We start from the raw sequence: 21,978 nt of genomic DNA on the forward strand, positions 1-21,978 counted from the left end.
TCCTGGGCATACATTTTTGAGGACTCACTAACCCAAGATGGTTACCTGAGCATTCTCACTGGCCACGACAGATGAGAAGAGCCACCTGGGACCTGGTGCTAAACCTCATCTTTTCTTTTGTTCCGGTAGTCTTTAAAAAGAAATGCCCAGGCTGGGGAACACCATTACCCAAGTTCAAACACCTGGAGCCATCTTGGGACAGACACCAGAAATGACATGGAATTGCCATCCTGAGTTCTGATATCAACAACAGTAAGAACGTGTGAAGTCCACTCCCTCTCCCCACCAGACCCCCCAACATACAACACACTCACACACACCAACCCCAGTCCCTGAGCCCTTCCCTCACATGGCTGGGCTCACACCCAGGGGACCCTCTCTGGTGCCTTCTCTTGCCCTTCTTCCTACCTGTGTTCTCTTTCCGCCCTTTTCCACCTGGGGCCAACAATGGGGCTTCCTCACTGTGGTCTGGGTGGGGGGGGGGGTTGGGGCAAATACACACCAGGCCACTCTAGGTTATGTTTGCCTTCACAAAAACCTCACCCCTCAAGCCTGCGGGGTTCCCTGTCTCCTCCTCCTTTCTCTCATCCAAGCAGGTAGCCTTGGAGAAGGGGGGTAAACCCACATGGTACTTAAACCCTCAGGCTGCATAATGGCCCCAAGCTCACACTTACCAAAACAGAGGGGGCACTGCCACCTCTCTGATTTTAGGTGCCAGAAAGGAGAGACATGTGCTAGAGAGTGACTGACAGTTGGTCTTGGGCCAAGAAATTAGGAACATGACCAAAGTTTAAGCTACAGAGTTTTGTTCTAGACCCACTGTTCATCAGATTTCATTCATCTGAGATCCACAAAGGGAAGGTGCCTGCCTTGGTTCCACAGTGAGCTGGTGGCAGAGTTCATCAAATCCTTAGCTTGAGTTGGAGCAGCTCAGGGCTTGTTTACAAAAGACAAGGTGACTCAGATGGATATGCAAGCTGAAACTAAACCCCTGAAGCTAGGTCAGGTAGAATAGCCTTTGTTGTGACACGTTGGTTTACCAGGGGCACCATCTGCCTCGCTCTCTCTGTCTTGCAAATTACTTACATTAATCTTATAAGAGACTCTGTGCCTTTCAAGGACATGGACTCTAGATTCCAAGTAAGTGAAACCTATTTCATGGTGCAGAATTGCCATGTCCCTCCATCAAGGAAGTTGAGCTAAGCAGGCTGAGCACGAGCACTCAGCATGTGCTTTTTCTTGCAAATCCCGTCTCCCATGTCAGATGAGTAGTTTGCTGTTGCTGTGGTGAATTGGTATTATACTGTGACCTTGATTCTCAGCAGAAATGTACGTTGCCTTGACCATGATTACACAAAACACGTTGTCTAGGAAACAGCACAGTTCCAAGAACAGGAAGGGCTAGATCATTCTTGGCTTCGCCTGGAAGCCACACAGGCTTACCTTGTACCCAGCAGGGTCTCAGCTTTCCTCAGGGGCCTCTCAGCTTCAGCTCAAGTTTAATGTGTGTGACACACAGGGCGGGGGAGACAGAGACAGAAAAGAGGAGAGCACTAGCACCCCTCTGCTAATGTTGGGAAGTTTCAGGCCAAGACAAGCTTCTGCAGCTGTTGTTTGGAAGTGGAGGGCACTCACAGGGCCCTCTCCCTTCTCTTAATGGGAGGCTACTGTTGATGGTACAACACTCTGGCCTCCTGCCCATTCCCTTTCACCCAATACAGTTCCAGAGTTGGGGGGGGTGGCACTGGGGGAGGGCCCACAGGCTCTGGGAAATGGTGGTTTCCCAAAGTGGGTACCTGGCTCAATCTATGAGAAGCTCTCCCGCACATTCCCTCTCTCAGACCCCCTCCCACCAAGTGCAGATTGACACAAGAGTAGCTTGTTGGGACTTGAGTCTGTTTCTTTTGCCACATAAATTGTGCATACCCTCAGGGCTGGCTTCCCAGACCAGTATGAAAGCAGCCTTGACCTAGAAAGGTATCAGCAAGGAAGGGTCCTATGAGCCTGTGGCCCCAGATTCAAGAGTGGTGGGGAGGCAGTTTCCAACAGGGCACACTGAGTGAGGTCTAGGCAGAAACTGCCTGCAGGCGATGCCCTGTGCCTGCATTGTTTGACTTCAAGTCCAATGGCTTCTTTGTCCCCCTAGACCAGGGCCTTTCCCTCATGACCAGAGAACAGCCCAGGTTAGGGACACATCTTCCAGCCCCAGATGGGCACAGCTGCTGATCAGCAACCCCATTCAGTTGCCCAAGCTGAAAACCTGCACATCATCCTTGACTTCCTCTTTTCCTCAACCACAAGCTCTCACCTTTTGCCAGTCTATCAGCAACTCTCATTATCTCAGCCCTTCAGTACACCCTGAGTCCACCCGTCTACCCCTCTTCATCCTCCCTGCTGTTTACTCCAGCCCAGGCCCCATCCTCACTCTATTGACAATTGCACACAGGAGGGGTACAATAAATACTTCTCAAATAAATGAGGTGAGAGAGATTGCCAAGAAGCAGCCAGCAAAAAGAGAAGAGAAGGATACATTTATGTGGGAATGAATCAAGTGTTCCAGAAAAGTCCAGAGACTATATTGAATCCACCCCAAATCCCAGCACCCAGAAACTTCCATTGTCAACATTGCCCCAGACCTAGGTGTGAGAAGATAGAAGGATGGACAGATGAAGAAATGGGTAGGTTGAGACAAAACTATTTCTCTAAATGGGATCATCCTGTATACTCATGAAAAAAGCCAGACTCAAGAGGCCTCATAGTGTATGAGTCAATTTGTATAAATATGCAGAATGGGCAAATCCATAGAGATAGAAACAGATTAGTGGTTGCCAGGGGCTAGGGGAGGAAGGATAGGGAGTGACTACACTTGGGCACTGAGCCTTCTTTTGGAGCTATAAAAATGTTCTGGAAGTAGATAGTGATAATGGCTGTACAACTTGGTGAATATACTACATACACTGAATTGTACCCTAGAAGGGTGAGTTTTATGGTATGTGTATTATATACCTCAGAAAAATGGGATCATAATATATACATTGTGTTTAATCTGGAGCACTACACTCATTTTGATTGTGACAAAAAAGAAACTGAAAGAAAACTTAAAGAGTTGTTGAATTTTTAATAAATGTTTCTTTACAAGAAGCATTAGTTCCTAAAAGATCCCACGGAAGTTAACGAATGAAACGATGAAAAATGCTTTCATCTCAGAAATATTTATTTTTCTCTTTCAATTCTTTTCTGAGTTGTTATTTTCCTTTCATTTTCTTCTGTTTTTTAATAATCTTTTCTTTGAACCCTACATCTCTTTTGTTTTGAGATGTTGTGTTTTCTGGAATTTCTTTGCATCTGTGGAGGGGCTTTTGGGGGGTGGGGTGTTTCTTGTCTATTGTCTTTCTGTGTTTTTGTATAATTCACCTAGCAATGTGCTTTTCATCTGCTCTTGGCTTCTGTTCTTTTCCTCATCATATTATTTTTGTGATTATTTCCTTTTTATGTGTAGGACCCGCACTGGGTTATGAACGTGCTTGATTTCGCCAATATGTCCACTTCGCCTCCGACTTCCACTTATCTGATAGTCTCCACAGTGACATTCCAACACTCCTATAGCCTGCGTCCTTAAGTTTCATTAATTGAACCAGATATTTGTTTTGTATTTTTCTCTGACTTTCCAGACTGTGACCCTTGACTTTGGGGCAATCTGATTCCTGCTTCAGCTTTGAGGAAGCATTGCTGGCCAGGCTGACCCTTTACCCCAGGGCACACAGAGCAGCATTTGGCTAGAGAGCTTCCTAATTTGTGGTTTGGGGTTCTAGATGTTTCCAATGCTGTTTTTCTCTTTGAAGTTGTGTTTGAAGCTAGATTAGCCCATCATTTTTTGTATAACTGGAGAGGAAAAGAGCCCAAGGCATAGAAGGAATTTCTTACAGTGGTATCTTTTGCAGGCAGCTAAGATTTAGGGACGAGCATAGAGTACCCAAGCTCCACCTACTCTCAGGCTAAGCCAATCACTGGGGGACTCAGGCCTGGAGAGGGGCCCCAGTTGGGAGGCCACCCCACACTAGGGATAGGCTGGGAAGGTCTAGCCCATCTGAGCTAAGAGCTGCTCTGTGGGGAGGAAGACAGAGCCAGACCATGGTGTCCTGCCAGTTAAGGTTCCTTCGAAAGCAGAACCCATTAACTGAGTGGTACAGATGATGCACCACAGGCAAGACACCCTCACAGCTGGTTGTGGGAAACTGCTGCATCTGGCCCTGCAGTCAGCAGGGCTGGCACAAGGGGCACAGAGATGGCTGAGAAATGGAGTGGTGGGGTAAGGGCAAACTGGGAGCCACATATGTGTCCTACAACCTGAAACCTGGATGATGCGGTGACCTGCACGAAGTGGGCGTCCATCCCCACAGAGCTGCACTTGAGTGGGCCCAGAACCTGAAGAAACAGAAGGAAGCAATTTAATGGCAGCAGCAGATGAGTCAAGACAACAGATCAATGACACTGCTACTCTGACCTTCTGAGCATTAAAAAAAAAAAAAAGAAAAAGACCCCTCTACCCTGCTTCATCTCCCTTCCAAATCTTGTGCAAATTTGTCCTTAACCTGGGACCATGAAAGGCAAGGAATTCCAGGAGAAGTTGTTGCAGCTTAGCCCAGTGGACACAACACACTTGACAAGTGCTGTCCTTTATCTGAGAATGCCTCCCTCCTTCCTCTACCTGACCCCACTGCTTCAGAGGTATACATGTGCCCTCAGCTCCCCAACTCCCCCAAAGCCCTGTGGGCACCTGTCCCCATGGGCACTGGTGGGTAGGGCTGAGCAAGAGGATCACTGAGGGGAAACTTCCTGGGCTGGCGGCTTGGAGAGCACAGCCAGGAATCGGCACCCCTACAATAGCATGGCAGTCAGCTGCATGAGTTCCTGAAGCAGCACCCTTGGCAGAGTCTTCCAGGATCCCAGGCATCTGGTATGCACCAGATGGAAAAGGAGGCAATTTACACAATGATGATAGAAGTTGTCCATCACGTGAGCAGGCCTGTGCTGCCTCTTCAGCCCTAAGTCTTTGGAAAGACTGGCCTCTGGGGCCAGCAAGGTTGCCACTGGGGCACAGATTCACCAAGTTCTCTCTCAAAGCCACCCTGAACCCAAATCTCCACTCACCCAGAAGTCATTGGCTCCCTGGGGACCTGGCAGCTAAGAGTCTCTGAAATCCTGCTCTGGTGGACTTGTCCCTGAAGTTCAGTGTGGTCATCGGAATGGAATGTGTTCACAGAACAAGACTAAGGGCTCTACAGCAAGCCCTTGTCAGGGAAGTGTTGAAGGCCAAGTCCCAAGTGCCTCCCAAGGGACAGGCACTGAGTCACTACCCACCCCCTGCCAGCAGCCAACAGATTTCTCTTTCATTTTTCAGAGGCCACACTGTTGGGGGGCCTTGGTTGTCATTTGGTGAATACTCTCTCTCCCTCTGCAGATGGGAGCTGGGCTGGGATGGGGTGCCAGCAGAGTCTGCACTAAGCTTCAGGGAGGGCCATCCACTCACCGAGCCACCACTCCCTGTGCCAGCAATGAATCTGGCCCCGCCAGCTGGAAAAGACATAGCAAGTGGGGTGGAGGGGCTCCCCACTCCTCAGGACTCTGCCAGCTTCCCCAGGCTACAGGCAGGGTCAGGAAGGGGCTAGACTGATACAGACTTGGGCTGCAGGCTGAACAGAGCATACTAGAGGAAGACTGAGAAGGAAATGTGAAAGGCATTGTCAAGGCCTGTGGGGATGTCTCTGACCATCCCACCTGGGACATAAGCTTTGGGGAATGGGGACAAAGTGGAAAATTGGGAGCAGGGGCTCCCTCAGCAACCAGTCTTCTCAGCCCCTTGAGTTGGCTGGTATCAGTGTATATGCTCTTCCTGATTCATGGGAAGGAGGGAAGCCAGTGGAAGTCTTAGGCTCCAGTCAGAGGAGATGCAGCCTGAGAAACAACTTGCCCAACTCTCTCTCCACACACCCCCACCACACACACTGAAGCTTTGTCACAAGCACCCACCTCCTAATCCCAGGGCCTCTCCCTGCCCTCTCACAGGCTCCTCTCAACCCTTGACCAGGATCACCCAGCTGACAGTAGTCTACAGGAAGACACCAACTTTATTTGTGCCTAGGACGGCTTCTCAGGCAGAGGGTGTGCACTGCTATTCACCCCAGTTTGGGGGCTTCCCTCTCTTCACCAGACCAGCTCCCCCTCAGACTTCAGCCATAGTACCCAGTTCCAAGAGAAAAGAGGCAAAGGCCTACCCACCCTGACCCTGTTCCCCCAGGGCTCCACACCTTAAATTCTGAGACCTGCTTTCCCTCAGATCTGCCCTGGAGGCATTAGGCATAGGATTCCCAAATCCCAGCCACCAAGCAGGAGCTGTAGTACAGATATCTACTCCTGTGGGGTGCTCTTTTGGTTGGTGTCATTGGAAGGCACTTGTACCACCCTGGGCTTTTGCTATCACATCTCACTGTGGCCGCTGGAAGCACAAAGGGAATTAGCTGAAGGATAGCAGCAGGGAGCAGGGAGGTTCATGGGTGTTTGGGGAGCACTGGAGAGCCAGGCTTGGAGGAACAAGGGTCTGCATCATGGTGAAGTGCTGAGCTGACTTCCTCCCATGATGGAAGACACTGTGGTTTTGCACCACTAATGTGAGACTCAGGTGCTGCCAGAACCATGGCTATCACTGCTTTTTGGGTAACAAGCATCACTGCCCCTACTACTACCCACTACCCAAGTGGAATCTGTGTGACTCTGCTTCTTCCTACCTCTTAGCCCAGATTCAACTCGCAGCAGGTGCATTTGATTGATATATCCTGGTCATGTGCCCATGCCCTATCTGCAAGAGAAGCTAGGAGATCACAGACCTGGCATTTTCCATTCCTCTCAAGGGAGCTGGGCTCAGCTTCAGTGGCAACTTCTGAGAACAGAAGGAATGAGCAGTGTTCACTGGACCCATCTAAATGGTCCAACAGCTTCCCATTGTGTTTAACATGAATCTTGACCTCCCACCCCTGAATGTTACCCCTTCAGAGAGCACCCCATTCCCCCAGCTATTGTGGGTACTTCCACTGTACAGATCACTAACCTAGTCTTTTTCTTGCCCTTGAGAGCAAGTCTTTTTGCAGGTGAAGGTGCCCATTCTCCAAGAAACCCCAGAAGTGTCTAGATTTTGAGTTGTTCAGCAACTGCTATCATTGTTCCGTGTTGATATTTTCGTGTTTTTAGGATACCTCAAATTAAAATACACTTCAGGTTTTTACAAAAATCTTATCAGTCTAATGCAGGTTTCTCACCAAGGATGGTATAGGCCTTGAGGGAATGACAGTTTTTTGTTACTTGGTGCCACTCCACACATCACACGCATTTAGCAGTCCTGAACCCCAGGCACTGGGTTCCAGTGGCTCCTTCCTTCCAGCCAAGGACATAATCGGTATCACCCCTACCCATTATCAAAAGACCAAGGGGACAGCACCATCCCAAGATAAGAACAAATGGAACCCCAAAACTCTATAATTCACCTATTAAGTGGAACAAAAACTCTCTCATCATGCCCCAGTCTGCCAAAGTACCTATCTTACCCTCTCCCAGGCAGTCTCCCATGGGTGCAATGCAGGAGTCCTTTTCTGGTCCCCAACCCACAGCCAGTAGTCCCTCCCCTCAATTGCCCATAGCAAAACTCAGCTGAAACATTCAACAAAATTTATTGAAGAGAAACACTGAAACCATTGAAGAAAGGGAATGAAAACAGAGAGGAACTTCTAACAGCCACTAGAACCCATAGGTCTCACACACCCTGCCTCTTCCTGGGGTCCCTGTAGAGATGACTCAGCTGCCCCCCACACCATGGCCCTCCTGCCATAGTCTCCTCCTGAGGGCCCCACGATCAAATTTTGCGAAACTGTGGACACTGGTGATGTCCTCTCACTGCAAGGCTCCCCTGTCCCTCTGGTTGACACACTGGGGACTGGCCCTGCCCTATGGCCTGCACAGAACAGTCACAGGATGCTGGAAAACACAACAGGGGACACTCCACCAAGCCGAGGAAATTGAGTCTCAAGGAACTACAGGCTGGCACATCAGAGCACAATCCCCGTGGAGCCTCCAGCAGCTGCCTTCTGTCCCTGGTCCAGTTAGTTCTTCCTTCCCAATGTCACTGGGTAAGTGCTGGTCTCGCCTTCATCAGTCCTTCATGGCATCTCCTGGGAATGGGCGTGGGGTCTCTGGGGTGGGAGTGGTGGTATAGGAACTGCTCAGAGAAGAACACACACATCTCCACAAGGACAAGCAGTGCTTGACCTAAATCTATACAGAGAAAGCAGAGGTTGAGTTCACGACACTGGACAAGAGTGGACAGAGCCATGGCTGGCAGTGGGGTTCACAGCACGTGCCGGAGCTGAGGAGTGGCTGACCTGGTATGTAGGCCAGGACACCCACCCAGGTTCTCACACACCTGGTGGTTCTGCACAGGAACCATGACTAGTGTGTGCTTGGCAGGGGTGCTGATTATGTGACACATGGGCCACTATGGGGCCTATAAAGGAATGGGGTTAGGGGCTCTCCAGGGGATGGAGCATGGGGGTTGCTGAGACTGACACCCTTAAGATGGCCCTAAAACCTCCCAGTTCAGTGCAGGTGGCAGACGTCTTCAGGTGCCCCTCACTTGAGCTTGGACTGGCTGCTCAGGGATGTTCCCAGGCTGCCTGCCTGAGTTGGCAGGGTTTGGGAGTGGGGCTGGAGATACCATGAGGAGGAACCTCTCCCCGTCTCACTGATGTCACCCATGGTCATACTGGTCACTTGGAAGGGCTGAGGGTGGTGACCAGGGCCCCTTGGGAGTAGTGGGGAGCCCGGAGGCTTGGTTTGGGCTGGGCAGGCCCTACTCCCTATGCGGGGTTAGGAGGCTGCCCCGGCCTAGCCTCCCCCCACCTCCAGGCCTGTGCTGCCCAAGAGGGCAGGAGGCCACTGGGATTTCCAAGCCTATTAGTCTGAGGAGGGCTTAGGGGAATTCATCTCCCCAGCCCTGTCCTCATTTCCTGACTCCTCTGGGATGGGCTTGAGCCCTTTCTTGTGGGGCTCCTCAGCCTCCTGGTCTCCTGTGTGTACCTGTCTCTCTGGATCACCACCAAGATCTCCTGAGTCCACCTCGGAAGCACTGGAGGGTCCTGCCTGATCTAGGCCTACTGGAGTGAGAGCATTTTCATCTCACTGAGTGGCAGGGAAGGGCTCATCAGGATCAACAGTGCCAGGACCCACCTCACTGGCTGCTACATTGGCCAGAACGGCCTCGGCACCATCTTCCTGGACAGCACCTTCATGAGCTGGGATGGCCTCACCATCATCTTCATGACCTAGGACAGCATGGGAAGCTCCTCCGTGGGCTGGGGCAGCCTGGGCAGCATCATCATGGACTAGGGAAGCCTCACCATCATCTTCATGGGCTAGGGCAGCGTGGGCAGCTCCTCTGTGGGCTAGGGCAACCTGGGCATCATCATCATGTACTAGGGAGGCCTCACCATCATCTTCATGGGCTAGGGCAGCGTGGGCAGCTCCTCTGTAGGCTAGGGCAGCCTGGGCAGCATCTTCATGGACTCGGGCGACCTGGGGATCATCCAGGTCTCCAACATACACACAGGCCCCTTCTTCCACTTGGGCCTGCTGGCTCGTAGTTGGAGTGGCCTCCCATGCCTCTGACTCCCGAATGAGCCGAAGCATCCCCAGGAAGTCAGGTGGTCTCCTCTCCAGCCGCATTCTCCTCAGCGTGTTCCAGAGTGTCTCATTGGGACGAGCCCGCATCAGCACCTGCCGGGCACGCACCTGGTCTGCTGTGGAGGATTGGATAGCTCCCTTTTCCATGGCTTCCTGCAGCAGGCCTTCCAGGCGCATCACATAGGCAAAGAGTGTCTCCTGGGGCCGCTGAGCACAACTCATGAACTTCAGCCGAGCAGTTGCAGGAGTGTCCTTGTTCCCAAACACCTGAATTAGCACAGCCAGGCAGTCCTGCGCAGTGATGTCAGGATTTTCATTTAGGAGGTCACTCACAAGATCTAGTGCAGGGCCGCCCAAGCTCTCCATCAGCCTCCTCCTCCTCTCCCTTTCTGATATGTGGCGCCACAGGTACAGCATGTCATTGGTATGATCCAGCCAGCTCTCAAAGGACTCATCCCCATGGCCTGGCTCTTCTATTCCAGAAAACGCTCTCAGTTCCTGGTAGGCCAAATTTTCCAGCACAGGCTGCAAGGCCTGCCTCCATTGCTGGTTCCAACCTCCTGCCTGTCCTGGGGCTCCTGCCACATCCACAGCTTCCTCACCTGGAGCTTCTGCCTCACCTGCAGCTCCTGCCATACTCAGAGATCCTGCCATACCAGCAATTCCTGTGTCACCTGCAGCTCCCTCATCTGACTCTTCTTCATCTTCAGCTCCTACCTCACCTACAGCTCCTTCCTCACCTACAGCTCCATCCTCACCTACAGCTCCTTCCTCATTTGCAGCTCCTTCCTCACCTGCAGCTCCTTCCCCGCCTGCAGCTCCTTCCCCACCTGCAGCTACATCCTCACCTGCAGCTCCCTCCTCACCTGCAGCTCCTTCCTCACCTACAGCTTCCTCATCTGAAGCCCCATCCTCACCTACAGCTTCCTCACCTGCAGCTACATCCTCACCTGCAGCTCCTACCTCACCTGCAGCTCCCTCACCTGCAGCTCCCTCCCCACCTGCAGCTCCTACCTCACCTGCAGCTCCCTCCTCACCTGCAGCTCCCTCCTCACCTGCAGCTCCTTCCTCACCTGCAGCTCCCTCCCCACCTGCAGCTCCTTCCTCACCTGCTGCTCCTTCCTCACCTGCAGCTCCTTCCTCACCTACAGCTTCCTCATCTGAAGCCCCATCCTCACCTACAGCTTCCTCACCTGCAGCTACATCCTCACCTGCAGCTCCTACCTCACCTGCAGCTCCCTCACCTGCAGCTCCCTCCCCACCTGCAGCTCCTACCTCACCTGCAGCTCCCTCCTCACCTGCAGCTCCCTCCTCACCTGCAGCTCCCTCCCCACCTGCAGCTCCCTCCCCACCTGCAGCTCCTTCCTCACCTGCAGCTCCTTCCTCACCTGCAACTCCTTCCTCACCTACAGCTTCCTCATCTGAAGCTCCATTCTCACCTACACCTTCCTCACCTACAACTTCCTCACCTGCAGCTACATCCTCACCTATAGCTTTCTCACTTGCAGCCACATCTTCGCCTTCAACTCCTTCTTCATCCATAGCTTCTTCCTCACCTACAGCTCTTGCCTCATCTGCCCTTCCAGCCACTGCTTGCCGCTGGAGCAGTGCAGGAAAATTGAGTCTATCTTGTGACTCAGAATCAGAAGCCTGGGTCAGGAAGACCACAGTCCAGGGTCCCCCCCTGCCTGGTATTTGTTGGGGGATTGAATTTCGGTTTAAAACCTCAGCAAACTCAATCAAGGCAACGTTAGACTGGAGCTCCCTTCTGAAGGCCTTGCCCAGCACTCGGTACCTGCCCAGATGCCACAGGGCAGCCTGCATGGCCTCCTGAAATTCCTGGTCCTCACAATCATCCGGGATGCCCAGGATAAGCAGGGAGCGGTAGGCATTCACATTCATCAGGCTACACCAGTCCTGCAGCACTGCCAGTGCCATTGCCATCGGACCTGAGGGGTGGAGAAAAGTGATTAGACAGTAGTGTGCAGGCTGTCGCAGTGTAGCCTTTGTCCTAAGGGTGCAAAAGGAAGAAAGTTATGTACACCTGACTTCCAGTCAGAGCCCCATACCCCTCCCAGAAGAGGCCTGGAGCACCTCCCCTCCCTTTAATTTTAGAAAGCTTTTTTAAAATAAATGCATTTATAAGATACAATGCTAGTCATAATTTTTATTTTTTACTGGCATCAGTTTTAGAAAAATCACCCATTTTCCAAGGAATTTGTCAAGTTTTCAAAAATTTGGCACAAATTTTAATTTTTCAATAATACTCCCTCATTCTCTTTTTAATGTCTGCTTGATTTGTAGTGGTAGTCCTCTTTCATTTACAATTAGTGATTAGTGTTTCTTCTCCTTTACTGTGATTTGTCTTGCTAGGGCTTTATCAGTTTCATTGATCTTTTAAAAGAACCAAGATATGGCTTCCTTAATTGCCTCTAATTTGCTTTTGGTCAGATTTCCTTTAACTTTTTTTTTCAGTCAACACATTTTCCATTTACTTTACTCTTCTTTTTCTTACTTCTTTAAATAGGCTATTAGGTCATTGATTGCATGCCCTTCTTTTTTCCTAATATAAGCATTTAGAACAATATATTTTCCTCTGATTGTTTCTTTAGTTGCTTCCCAGTAATTTTGGTGAGTTGCATTTTTGCAATTAAAATATCTGGCAAGAAATATTTTCTAAGTTTCTTTGTGATTTTCCTTGATCCATGGGTTTCCAAATATTTAGATAAGTTATCATTATTAATTCCACAAATATATGTGAGTAGAGAACTTATTACGTAAAAGAGCAATCATTTAAAACTTATGGAGACTTTTCATGGCTGGATATATGGTGTATTGGGTGAAGGTACAAAGCACCCTTGTAAAGAATTTATATTTTCACTTCCAGCAAATATGGAGGCATAGGGGGACATACTTCAACTCCTCACACAACCATAAGGATTACAACTACCTCAAAACAAAGAAAATGAACAGAAGTGCCAGAAAATAGAACAGTATGGAAGTCTGACAACCAAAGATTTAAAGAGGAAGCGATCATCCACATGGGTAGGAAGGGCGGAGACAGGGAGCCAAGACGGAGAGGATGTGGTGTGGCAGTGGCAAGGCAGCAGCTGCAGCTGGCCAGCAGAATGAGCAGTCCCACATTGTAAAAGCTGGGAGGGATACCTGGGGACTGATCCCAGCCCCAGGCCAGACCACGCAGCTCACAGTTCCAGCACCAGGAAAATAAAGCCTCATACCTCTGGGTGTGAAAACCAGTGGGGGTTGGGGCAGCGGAAGAAACTGCCCATCTCTCAGGAGAGTGTGTTTAGAGGACCCCCACTGTCCTAACATGTACACAAACTCACCCAATCAGGGAACCATTACTAGGGCAACAGCTAGACGAGTGCCAATGGCATACAGGAAGCAGGTAAAGTGACTGGAAAAGGAGTGAGTGCCAAGCAAGAAGCATTGTTCCCTCTCGGATCCCTTCTCCACATACAGCACCACAAAATGGTGAAAAAGGTCACCTGGACTGACTGAATACCTAAGGCTCTCCACCCCTTAAATTTCAACTTGACAAGGAGGCTGTCAAGTTGAGGAGATAAAAGAGTATAGCCCAAATAAAAGAACAGCTCAAAACTCCAGAAAAAGAACTCAGTGACAAGGAGATAGTCAACCTGTCAGAGTTAAGAGTTCAAAACACTGGCAATAAGGATGCTCAGAGAAATGATTGAGTATGGCCACAAAATAAAGGAGGAAGTGAAGATTATACAAAGTGAAATAATGAAATATATACAGGGAACAAACAGTGATAGGAAAAAGTCCGGGATTCATCAATGATTTGGAACATAAGGAAGAAATAAACAGTCAACCAGAACAAAATGAAGAAACAAAAATTTTTTTCTACTGAGGAGAGTTTAAGATAACTCTGGGACATCTACAAAAGTGCCAACATCCAAATCATAGGGATGCCAGAAGGAGAAGAGGAAGAGCAAGAAATTGAAAACTTATTTGAAAAAAATGAAGAAAAACTTTCCTAATTTGGCAAAGGAAATAGACATACAAGTCCAGGAAGCACAGAGTCCCAAACAGGTTGGACCCAAAGAAAACCACACCAAGACACATCATAATTAAAGTGCTGATGGTTAAAAATAAAGAATCTTAAAAGCAGCAAGAGAAGAGAGTTACCTAAAAAGGAGTGCCTGTAAGATTATTAGCTGATTTCTCAAAAGAAACTTTGCAGGCAAGAAGGGACTGGCAAGAAGTATTCAAAGTAATGAAAAGCAAGGACCTACAATCAAGATTACTCTGTCTAGCAAAGATGTCATTTAGAATGGAAGGGCAGATAAAGTGCTTCCCAGACAAGGTAAAGCTAAAGGAATTCATCATGTATTATATAAAATGTTAAAGGGACTTATTTAGGAAAAAGGAGAATAAAACAGTGAACATTAAAATGACAACAAACACAACTATCAACAAATGAATCTAAAAAACAAAATCAGCAGCTAAGATGGAGGTGTAGGTAGACACACTGCATCTCCCTCACAACTAAGAAGGAATTTACAACCACCTAAAATCTAAAAATAACGCCAAAAACCAGAAGATCCACAAAATCGAACTATATGTAAGTTCAACAAACAAAGAAATAAAAAAGAGATACTCGCCAGACAGGTAGGAGGGGCAGAACTGAGGCAGAGAACATGTTACAGCAGTAGCAGTTGTGGCAGCAGTTGGCTGGGTGGCTGGCAGCAGCACAGGGGCTGTAGCTGTGGCGAAAAGCGCAGTCAAACATTTTAAACCTGGGATGTGATTCCAGCCCCAGTTCAGAATGCACAGCTCATGGTTCAAGCACCAAGGAAAATAGAGCCACATTGCTTCTGACTGTGAAAACCAGTGGGGGTTGGGGTGGAGGAAGAAACTGCTGGTCTCTCAATGAAGTCAGCTTGTTTAGTATGGGAAGTGGGAGAAGTACCTGGAAAAGAGGCAAGTTCGGGGCAAGTGGCATAGTTTCCACTCCGCCCCCGCCCCCACATATAGCACGAGTACGTGGTGAAACAGGTTGCCCTGCACTGACAAATAGCTGTCGCTCTACCCCTTACAACATAACAGGTGAGACAGCTCTACCTAAGACACAGGGGCAAACACAGAAAGCTGTCAAGATGAGGAGACAGAGAAGTATGGCCCAAAAGGAGGGGCAGATCAAGGTTCCAGTGGGAGAACTGAGCACTGAAGAGATAGCCAACCTAACAGATGTGCAGTTCAAAACACTGGTGATAATGATGCTCACAGACTTGACAGACAAGATTAAGTACAACAGGGAAGAAACAAAGGCTATACTAAGTGAAATGACAGAATATCCACAGAAAACCAGTGGTGAAAGGAAGGAAATCGGAGTTCAAATCAACAAATTGGAACATAAGGAAGAAATAAACAGTCGACCAGTACAGAAACAAGAATTGAAAAGATGAGGAGAGGCTTAGGAACCTCTGGGACAACTAAATGTGCCAACATCCAAATCACAGGGGTGCCAGAAGGAGAAAAGAAAGGGCAAGAAATGGAAAAAATATGTGAAAAAATCATGGAATACTTCCCTAATTTGGTGAAGGAAATAGATATACAGATCCAGGAAGCACAGAGTCCCAAACATGCTAGACCCAAAGAGGACCACACCAAGACATATCATAATTAAAATGCCAATAGTTAAAGATAAAGAGAGAATCTTAAAAGCAGCAAAAGTAGAGAGTTACCTACAAAAGGGGTGCCTATAAGACTATCAGGTGATTTCTCAAAAGAAACTTTGCAGGCTAGAAGGGACTGGCAAGAAATATTCAGTGATGAAAAGCAAGAACCTACAACCAAGACTACTCAGACTACTCTATAGAGCAAAGTTATCATTTGAAATGGAAGGGCAGATAAAGTGCTTCCCAGACAAGGTAAAGCTAAAGGAGTACATCATCACCAACCCATTATTATATAAACTGTTAAAGGGTCTTATTTAAGAAAAAGAAAATCATCCCTGGCTGGTGTGGCTCAGTGGATTGAGTGCTGGCTTGCTAACCAAAGGGCCACCAGTTCAATTCACAGTCAGGGCATATGCCTGGGATGCAGGCCAGGTCCTCAGTTGGTGGTGCACAAGAGGTAACCATACATTGATGTTTCTCTCCCTTTCTTTCTCTCCCTTTCCCTGTAAAAATAAATACATAAAATCTAAAAAAGAAAAAGGAGATCAAAACTATAAACATTAAAATGACAACAAAATCACAACTATCAACAACAGAATCTAAAAAACAGAAATAAAAATAAAAACAAACTAAGCAGACAACCAGAGCGGAAACAGAATCATACTTATGGGAAGCATGTGGAGGGGTGTCAGCTGGGAGGGGGGAAAGGGGGAAGGGGGAGAAGAGGGAGAAAAGGGGAAGTGGTGCAGGGATTAAGAAGCATAGTAAGGTGGTACAGAATAGACAGGGGGAAGTTAAGAATAGTAAAGGAAAAGATAAAGTCATAGAACTTATATGCACAACCCATGGACATGAACTAAGAGGGTGGGATTGCTGGAGGAATGGGGTGCTGGGTGGAGGGGAGCAAAGGGAAAGAAATTGGAACAACTGTAACAGCGTAATCAATAAAATATACAAAAAATTGTGATAAGAACATGTCTATCTGCAACTTTATTAAATTAAAACCTTTGAATTCTTTGGTTCTCAGGCCAGCACTCAATCCACTGAGCCACACCAGCCAGGGCTCAAAACCTTTGAATTCTTAAAAAAATAAAAAACAAAAACAAAGCAAGCACACAACTTGAACAGGATCAAAATCATAGATATGGAGATCATTTGGAGGGTTACCAGCTGGGAGGCAGAAAGTGGAGAGTGAGGGGAAAGGTGCAGGGATTAAGAAGCATAACTGGTAGGTACAAAATAGACAGGGGGATGGTAAAAATAGTAAAAAAGGGTGAAGCTGAAGAACTTACATGCATGACCCATGAACATGAAAAATTGGGACAACTGTAATAGCATAATCAATAAAATACACCTAAAAGAAAAATAATTTAAAAAAATTTTTTTAATCTATACTTTCTGTGGAGGCCAATGCCTTGCCCCTCCCCACACTGAAATCTCTATGCTACCTCCCACACAGGTGTCAGGTGACCTTTCAGATTCCAACTGCAGTGCCCTATCCCAACCCCACCCTCTATTTGTAGTATCCAACTGCCTCCACCAGATCACAACAACCCCAATGTCCCCCTCTCACCATCACCTGCTCCCCATGCGCCAGGCTGGCTCCTCTACCGCCCCCCCCCACACACACCTCAGCCAGTGGCAGTGCCTTCCAGCCCATCCCCCTTCTGGATGCCAGGCTCCACCCTCTCACACCCTGCAAAATGCCCTCCCATTCTCTGCCCCACACCAAGCCAGTGGCACTCAACTCTAGCAGGGTGCCACCACATGCTTAGATTTTAGCCTTCTCCTCTAGCTTCCTCACACCAGAAAGCCCTTCTCTCCCAACCCGACTATCCTATGCTCTCCACACCAGCATCCAGTCGTCCTCTGTGGCCCCTGAAGCAAGTTGCCCCCCACGTTCACGCCATCTGCTATTACACTAGCGATCCCTTTCAGCCTCCCCACACCAGGGATTCCTCCACCACAGAAGAGAGTTGGTAGCTGGCCCAATCCAGCTCTCCACATCCGAGCAGGAGCACCCGACGTGGCCTGGTGGCGGCGTTCTCCTCCCCCTCATCCCTCCACCTCCCTACATGCAGTGGCCCTCCTGATAGTCTGAACCTTGGCCACTAGCACTCCCTTCACCCCCACAGTAGGCAGTAGTCCTCCCTTCACTTAGAGGTACCTGAAGTCTACCCGTCCCACACCCACCCATCATCCATAGTCGGCAGTCTTTTCCTCTGTGGAGCCCCCAAAGCCAGTCCCGGCCGCTCCACAGGTAATCCTGCCCTGCCGTCCCCTCCAGCACTGGGGAACCTTCCCTTCCCATGCCCCCTCAACCGCTTAGTCATTAACCCCACCCAACTATCCCCCTCGCAGCCAGCAGTACCACCCTGCGGACTCCCAACTGGAAATCCTGCCCTCAGCCCCCCCTCAATCAAGAGCCCTCCCTTGGGCTGAGTGCCTGGCTCCCGCCCCTGCACCCCCACATGTTAGCCCTCCTCTCCGACCTCCTCACCCAGAAGCCCTACCCCAAGCTCCAGCCCGGAGTCGCCACCAAACCCCTGCCTCGGGCCTTACTTTCTCGGCCTCTGTGGACAATTCTGGAATCCCACTCCAAAGGCGCTGAAAAGCTCGCCTCTAATGCGCAGCCAGGAGCCGTATGGCGGAGCCTCCCACGCACTCAGAGTTAAGGCCACAACGGCTTCCCAGAAGCCCCTAGGAGAAGAGGGAGAAAGTTCTCGGCGCATCTGGGTTCCGGGCAAATGATTGGTTCCGAAAATCACGTGAGGAGGCAATGTGTTACAGTAGCAACAGGCCGCGAGTGGTGAGGACTCGATGTCCCAAGTCTTTAAACTTGTAGAAGCAACAAGCACGCCCATTGGCCCTCCGGCAACAAAAGGGCCTATGAACACGGCAGGCAGTAGTTGGCGGAGTAAACTTGCAGATGGAGAGCCCATGGTGGCAAATTGCGCACATTTTCTGTATAGTTTTCTACCCCCTTCTCTCTCTTCTCTTCTCCTCTCCTCTTCTCTCTTCTCTCTTCTCTCTTCTCTCTTCTCTCTTCTCTCTTCTCTCTTCTCTCTTCTCTCTTCTCTCTTCTCTCTTCTCTCTTCTCTCTCTCTCTCTCTCTCTCTCTCTCTCTCTCTCTCTCTCTCTCTCTCTCTCTCTCTCTCTCTCTCTCAGCTTTAAATGAACAAACAGACACTTCCTGTGTATAATCATCTTGACTTTCTTCACTGCTACAGGTGCTTAGGTCACATGACCCAGCATCCCTCTAGAGACGCCAAGTATTTTGCCAGAGGGACTGCTGAAGATAAATACTTTAAAAAGGAAAAAAAAAAAAAAAAAGAGGGCAGCATAGGTTTTGGTTAATCTTACTTTTAAAAAGGTTATTACAAAGATGTCAGTACCTATCCAAATTCACTTAAAATTTAATGCCATTTAATTTCTAAAGATACTTTGGGATCTAACTGTTCTTGATGGAAAGTCTGGGCCTAAATGTACTAGAACTTGGCTCCTCATAATAATGTGTTGGAGGTGGGGTTCTGCAAAGCAGAATTTGAAATGCTACTAAATACTAGTCACCTCTTAAGAAGCCAGTCCATCTCTGTTGCTCCATTTGGTGGAATGGCAGGCTTTCTTCAGAGGCATATGCGGAAGAAAGTGTTAAAGTTCTCCAAACCTCCCTTTTCTGTGGATATCTCTCAAGTATAAAGTCAACTTTCAATGTATCTTGCCATCACTTTCCTGACTCTAGCCCCAAATTAACTATAGTTATCTTTAACATCTAAGACAGTAGGCATTATGACCGTCTATCATGGCATGTGGCATAGATACTAAAGCACCAGTCTTACATGGTGAGAACCACGTCGAAAATCAAAGGGTAAAGTGCCACAGCCTCTAAACTAAGAGATTTAGCTTAATCACAGAACACTGTACTCTCATAATTACTGTTTCATTGTGAGTATGAAGTTCTCCACTTTTCCTTAAAACTAAATTCCATCTTCCCTGAAAATAGGGTTAAGAGAAACATCAAAACTCAAAATGCCCAGTGCCCTTCAAAAGACAACACAATGAAATATATATATCACACTGTGTTGTTTCTACTCTAAAAGCTTTCTGTTAATCCAGGTTTTAATCTCACCTTCTTATGGACTCTAGGAATACAGGTGGAGATGGGCAAAGTGAGACAAGAGATGGAGAAAGTGAGCAGTGGTCATGTGCCGGCTGTTCTCATTAGATGGCAAATGGCTGTGGATTGAGGCTGGGACCTGAACATTTAATGCTGGTGTCCTATTGAGAGGATGAGTGGGGTGAGGCAACCCACAGCCAGGGCTACTACTTTCAGTGGGTACAGGTTTCTGACTGTGCCCCATTCCACCCACCTCAGGGAAGACATGTACTGTGGCAACATAAAGAAATGTCCTGGCACTTGAGTGGCATTGACCTCTGAAAGGGCTTCTTTACTGCCCTTATTTAGTCCTAAGGATGTCACCATGGACATAACTGGGGCTGCCAGTGCAAAGGCCAGTAAGTGCTTTCTGATTCCATTCTGCTCTAGGACAGCATTCATTAAGAACAAAACCAGCCCAAAAGCAGCTCTGGTGCCTTATGTAGCATTACTGCTGCAAACACAATTAACTGAACAGTAGTCTGTGAAGTAGAAGCTGCTTCTCCTGATGCAATACCATCAGCTGCAGCATGGACAACCAGACCTGGTGTGGTGGTGATTTTGGATTTCTAGGCCTTGCTGTTTCTGCATCATCAGAATGCATATGGGAGCTGCCTATCTGGTCTACCAGCAACATGAAAACAAAGCCCAGTATGAGGGAAACACCAATGTAGGCATGCAGCTCTATCTAGTCATGGTTGTGTTCATGCTCATGAGCAACTGGTATTTCTGCTGCTTTGCCTAATGCAATCACATTCTGTATTTCACTCCCTTAATGGTGTTTTCCCTCAAGAACATCTTCATAAAGTGCATGTACTCCTTCGAACACGATGACTGCCAGTGCAGTTCCACAGGGAAGGTTGGTACCCAAAACAGTCACCAGCTCTAGTTGCTGCTAAAAACAGCCCCTTTTTGCTCATATTAGTGTTACGGAACCCCTGGTCTGTTCCACTTGAAAACAAACCCACGGGCTCTTTAGTTAGGGGTCCAATTGCCCGCCGCCAGAATTACAACTCTGAATATTATAGTTGGTGAAAAGAAAAAGAATTGTTTATTTACACATAGTCCTGCCTCCCCCTCCCAGACCTGGCCAGTCCTAGGAAAATCAGAAACACCGTTTCCCTACTTCCTAGGCACAGTTCAGCTTTACCAGCAGCTGCCAATCACTCAGTTCTGATTGGGGAGGTCCTTTCTGTGCTGTGGTGCCCTCCAGCTCTCAATGCAGGACCACCTGGATTCTCAGCCTCCTTGCAAACTGTCTTCTTTCTGTAAACCGCGTGGATCTCCTCTCCTTCTCCAGAGCACCCCTGTGAACACCCGCCAGCGAGGGAGACAGCCCCAGAGCATGCCCCCCCTAAAGTGTTTGCAGCTGCCTATATATCCCTGACTGCGTCCTCTGACGCAGTGGGTGTTGCCAACAGTTCTGACCATTCACAGAACCCCACCTACGTGTGCTTTCCATACCATCACCTGGTTCAAGACTCCTCCCATTCACCTGAGGCCTTGGAAGCATCCAAGCAATTTTACATAATGAAAGACACCAGCCATCAGCCTCAGGCACGTGGAGGCATTCTGAAAGCTGCTTCCCTCTCCCCATCCCCCAGCCTCAAACTCCAGGGATGTTTGGACTCCTCTGTTTCTGTAACATTAGCACCAGAGAGAACTTTCAGCAAACTTAGGTTCCCAGCCCCCGGTTCAGATGCTGGTCCTTGGATTCTTGTGGGTGAACAGAGATGGGAAAAATCATTGGAGAAAATACATGAATGAGTGATTTCTTCAATGATCGAAAGGAGGGTGGCACAAGGGGCCCACTCTTTCTACAGACAACTGTCGTGGGCTCCGACCAGTGGGGTCCGCGGTGTTGTGGATGAGGGGGAACGAATGCACACAGATTCAGTGAATCCTGTGGAGAAAAAGGACAGAGTGGCCACCATCTAGGTGAGAGAGTGTCTCGACCCTTGCCTAGATAAGCTTTTTATTACCGTTCTCAGGGAATTACATCCAAGAGAGTCATAAATTATCATACTAAAGTTACTTTAAATGGTTATAGCTTACAGATAAAAAAGAAGAGACTGTTGTGCATGCAGAGGGATGGCAAGGATGGGCAAGCTGGCCACATCCTGTCCTTGAAACAGCTCAGAATAAACCCTAGGAAGTTACTTCAAGGTTATACACTAAACATCTGTTGTTCTCAACCTTAGGGTGAGAGAGTTTTAGCAAAAACAAGCTTTAAAGCAGCCTAGATTCAATGCAGGCCTGATTCATGCAGGAAAGCCAATTTGCGGGCCTGGCTCCTGTGTGCTGCCTCATGCCTGTCGGTTTTCCAGACCAGGACTGAACTACATTTGCCACTGTCACGTGGACCGGTTCCCTATAGACAACGTTGCAAGTGGCAGCAGGAAAAGAAGGAAAACCCAAGCGAACTTGGTTGTT

General features: G+C 48.6%; 1 protein-coding gene and 1 pseudogene across 1 annotated transcript; both read right to left on the minus strand.

Annotated features, from left to right (window-relative positions):
• Positions 1-9,000: 9,000 nt before the first annotated feature.
• On the minus strand, positions 9,001-11,664 carry LOC149991219 (paraneoplastic antigen Ma6F-like). The gene is made up of 4 exons (XM_090264087.1): positions 11,283-11,664; positions 10,920-11,114; positions 9,279-10,373; positions 9,001-9,197 (listed from the first exon to the last, which is right to left on the minus strand). The coding sequence occupies exons 1-4, from the start codon at positions 11,662-11,664 to the stop codon at positions 9,001-9,003; spliced, it is 1,869 nt and encodes a 622-aa protein (XP_090120213.1).
• A 7,989-nt stretch (positions 11,665-19,653) lies between these two features.
• On the minus strand, positions 19,654-20,182 carry LOC149991220 (zinc transporter ZIP9 pseudogene; annotated as a pseudogene).
• Positions 20,183-21,978: the final 1,796 nt, after the last annotated feature.

This window comes from Furipterus horrens, unplaced genomic scaffold (assembly GCF_987537825.1).
Source record: "Furipterus horrens unplaced genomic scaffold, mFurHor1.1.pri manual_scaffold_17, whole genome shotgun sequence".
In the NCBI taxonomy this organism is placed as follows: domain Eukaryota; kingdom Metazoa; phylum Chordata; class Mammalia; order Chiroptera; family Furipteridae; genus Furipterus; species Furipterus horrens.

What these genes read in the sequence shown, in the direction of transcription:
- LOC149991219 (XM_090264087.1), bottom strand. Translation starts at nt 11,664, where the DNA reads ATGGCACTGGCAGTGCTGCAGGACTGGTGTAGCCTGATGAATGTGAAT. An exon ending in AGATGAGGCAAGAGCTGTAG is followed by an intron (nt 11,115 to 11,282) that starts GTGAGGAAGAAG and finishes AAGGAGTTGCAG; the next exon opens with GTGAGGAAGGAGCTGCAGGT. An exon ending in TCTGGCCAATGTAGCAGCCA is followed by an intron (nt 9,198 to 9,278) that starts GTGAGGTGGGTC and finishes TCACTCCAGTAG; the next exon opens with GCCTAGATCAGGCAGGACCC.